The sequence below is a fragment of the Atta colombica genome, unplaced genomic scaffold (genome assembly GCF_001594045.1).
Source record: "Atta colombica isolate Treedump-2 unplaced genomic scaffold, Acol1.0 scaffold141, whole genome shotgun sequence".
Taxonomy (NCBI): domain Eukaryota; kingdom Metazoa; phylum Arthropoda; class Insecta; order Hymenoptera; family Formicidae; genus Atta; species Atta colombica.
Genome location: NW_017259230.1, coordinates 1,256,151 through 1,260,034, shown reverse-complemented (window position 1 = coordinate 1,260,034; position 3,884 = coordinate 1,256,151). Strand labels below are relative to the sequence as shown.

At 23.1% G+C, this 3,884-nt stretch overlaps 1 protein-coding gene across 1 annotated transcript; it reads right to left on the bottom strand.

The window, feature by feature from the left end:
- Positions 1-43: 43 nt before the first annotated feature.
- On the bottom strand, positions 44-2,025 carry LOC108684941 (juvenile hormone acid O-methyltransferase-like). The gene is made up of 4 exons (XM_018189488.1): positions 1,839-2,025; positions 1,577-1,748; positions 261-393; positions 44-193 (listed from the first exon to the last, which is right to left on the bottom strand). The coding sequence occupies exons 1-4, from the start codon at positions 2,023-2,025 to the stop codon at positions 44-46; spliced, it is 642 nt and encodes a 213-aa protein (XP_018044977.1).
- Between the last annotated feature and the right edge of the window lie 1,859 nt (positions 2,026-3,884).

The window sequence follows — 3,884 nt, the reverse complement described above, 5'->3', positions numbered from 1 at the left end:
TATATATATATATATATATATATATCAATAACTAAAGACTAAACTAACTTAGAAATACATCTGTATTTATATCGAAAAAATCTTCCCAAAGCTTGCAATGTTGAACGTTAAAGCCGATACTTTCAAGTAAGTCTTTCAGATCTTCATTAGGTAGGGCCAAATTATAAAATAATGGTATGTATTTATTTAGATTCTGTGCAAAAATAATGATTAATATTTTCACTGAAAAACTGCAAACAAATATAAAATGTATAAATTACCTGTAAGTAAGGCGCAAAACGGAAATTATGTGCAATATTCTTAAGCACATCAAATATTACATGATGAATTGGAAACAGTATAAGCATAGTTCCACCAGGTTGAAGCATGCAGTATATATTTTCAAATACTTTCCTGTTATAACAAAGAAATGTTATCAATTTATATTATAATACATGTGTTACAATATTTTTTTGAAAAGAATCAATATAGTGCGGTATTTTATTAACAACTTTTAAAATACCGAATTAGAATGAAACATTTTTTATAAATGCACGTCGCGATATGCAAAATAAACGTATTTACTGTAATTAATTTTAAATGTATGACTTGTGCGAAAAACATCTTGCATATAGTTGTATGCTCTTTCTTATTTATGTTATCGAATCACATCTAATAACTTTGGTTAAAGAAGTTCTTGCTTTTGATGAACTATAAGAGAAGTTTATAATATCGATGTAATACAAATGTTAATAATGTCAATAATATCTAAAAAAAATTTCATTGACTTTTATCGTACTATTTTGAAGATATTTAATCCTAAATTTATAGAATTTTACATTACAAGTTGAAGGTATAACCTTATTCTATAGTTATTATTTTTTAAATTGAGACACTTGCATATAAAACAGCAATTAAAAAATTGTTATAATTATAAAATAAATACTTAAGTATGTTCTCGTAAAGTTTCATTTAAATTGATCAGTTTACAATCATTTAGATTGATACAATTTACAAGAAATTTATATTCTTCAATGAAAAAGCTAATATAAAATATATTAGGTGTAGTAAACAGAAATCCATTATTTTTGCATGAAATTGAATGGAAAAATAATGGATTTCTTTTTACTGCACCTAATATGTCAAATGGACGATGCATATGTATCAAATGAGCATCTTACAACTTTTATTTTGTCATTTTGAAAATATTTAATAACATAAAATAAACAATAATTATTTATATATTATGTATAATGGCATAAGATATTGTTAGTACTTTTTATTTCATTATTTTAATTGTTTTACGTATTACTATGAATAAACCGTCTATTGACTAAGAAGTAGCGCGATAATTTCTTTAAATTTTATGAAACATTTTTCTTCAAAACATATTCATCTAGCATTCTTTTATTTTATAATAGTTTAAAAATAAGAATACATATCATTAAAAATTAGAATACATATCATTAAAAATGATAATTATATATGAATATGTTTCCTAGTAAATATATATAATATAAATTATATATTTTGACTGTTTTTCTATAAAATTATAAGTTTAGAAGATAAATTTACACCTATTTAACAACTTTTTTACCTGAGTTCATTGCACCAATGCAAAGTAAAAAATGAAAATATGTGATTAAACTTAGAAATATATTTTTCAGGTAAGTTTTTAGTTTGAATGTCCAACATTTCGAATTTGAGACGAGTATTGTGACTATACACTTTCTTCGCATATTCAATCATGGTCATCTGAATATCAGTACCTACAGGTATACATCAGTACCTCATTGAATTAAGGAATAATTTTTCCACCACATTATGTTGTCATATTTGTAATATTTGTTACTTCTTACCTATTATTACAGAATTTAAATCAAGAGATGGTAGAAGGATATTATTTGTTATGTCTCCGGGACCACAACCAACATCCATACATATTCCAGATATACTTTTTAGGTTTTTGATAAACTCTTTTATTACTCTTGATATGATGCATTTTTGCATCTCGTTTGAAGAAATGTACTTTGCTGGATTCACCATGTTTAACTGTCTGCACTATTATATGCCTCTTGTTAAAAAATTCAATAAAAAACGATAGAAATTTAAAGAAATCTGATAGAAATGTCATATAATTTTTGTCAGAACCTATCGTACCTATCGGACATCACGATAGGTGATTAAAATCACGATAGATAAAAAGTTATAAATTTCTATTTTTTTACATCTTATATTAAATCAACGAGAATAGAATTTACGAGAGATCACAAGTTTTTCTATATAATTCTATCACTATTAAATAAGATTAATAAGAAATAAACGAAAGGATGTTTATACGAATCTATAATTATCTATAATTATTATCTATAATTATTATCTATAATCTATAATTTAATCCAAATATGTCTCTATGTTTGAATAAGACCGATTTTTTTAATAAAAAAATTATCGTAATCTATCGTCTATCAATATAATGTGACATTCTTCAAATTCATCATTGAACAATTTTATTTCGCTTTCATCATAATAAAGCATACATGGTAAAATTTATCGTTTTATATCTTATCTTATTTAAATGATACAATAATTAATTGTATACAACTTCTCTGTAACATTATCTATTTAATAAGATAAACAACAATATGATTTATACGAATCTATATAATTTAGAATCTATATAATTTCCGAAAACGGATTAATGTATGTTATGTTCTATGTATGTTTAAATAAGATAGACGTTATAGAAAAATTATCCTACCGTGTTGTTATCTAATTAATTATTCATTTAGGTTATTGAATAATTATTTAATAACCTAAAAATGTCACATTATATTGCCATTATATTGTCAATAAAATAAGATAATTTTTCCATGATATTTATCTTATTGTAATCATAACATATATCTTGTGTAACATATACGGACATTTCTGGGTTAAATTATATAATCTCTTAGAGACATTATATCGTTTTTATTATACAGTTTAAATATTATTTTTAATTGTAAATTTTTTTTAGATTACTTATTTGCTATATTTGTAAATTTTCTATATTTGTCTATCGTCTTCGTTATATAGCCTATGTTTTTTGTTATAGCCTAGATTTTGAATCTATTTTTATCTGATCATATTTTATTAAAATTAATAATATGCTATCGTTTTTCAATCGTAAATTTCAGATTATTCGTCTAAAGTCGAGACATATTTCCTTTATTTCCGTATCATTTTTGTCATACAACTTAAATGTCGGTTTTAATCAATTATTTTAGTCCTGTTTTATCAAAATTAGTCATATTCTACCATGTCCTTTTTTAATCGTAAATTTCAGTTACGATTAAATTTTATTCTACAATTTATGAACTAAAAATACGAAAGAATATTATTAAGAATATTATTTTGATAGAAATTGATTGAAAACGATATCTGAGCTGATAAAAATGATACAGAAATATATATATATATAGAAAATCTATCAAATATTTTAGATAAATAATCTGAAATTTATGACACGATATTAGACAGGATATTATTAATTATTAATTATTAATTATTAATTTTCATAAAACGAACCAGATAGAAATTGTTTAAAAACGATAATAAAATTATATGATAAAAGTAATAGAGAAATATAGGATATCTATATCAGGCAAGTAATCTAAAATTTAGGATTAAAAACGATACTTAAGTTATATAGTAAGTTATATAGTAAATGTAACAATTTAAGAATCTATGTAATTTAATCCAAAAATGTTTCTGTAACTATCATGCTAAAGTATCTAGACAAGCGTGCGATTATAGCTCAGCATTAGAGACTATCATCGCGTCTTAGGTTCCCGTTTCAAAAATTACAAATTTCCGATGCAAATAATTGTAATTAATAAATTGCACGTAAAAATATAAATTAA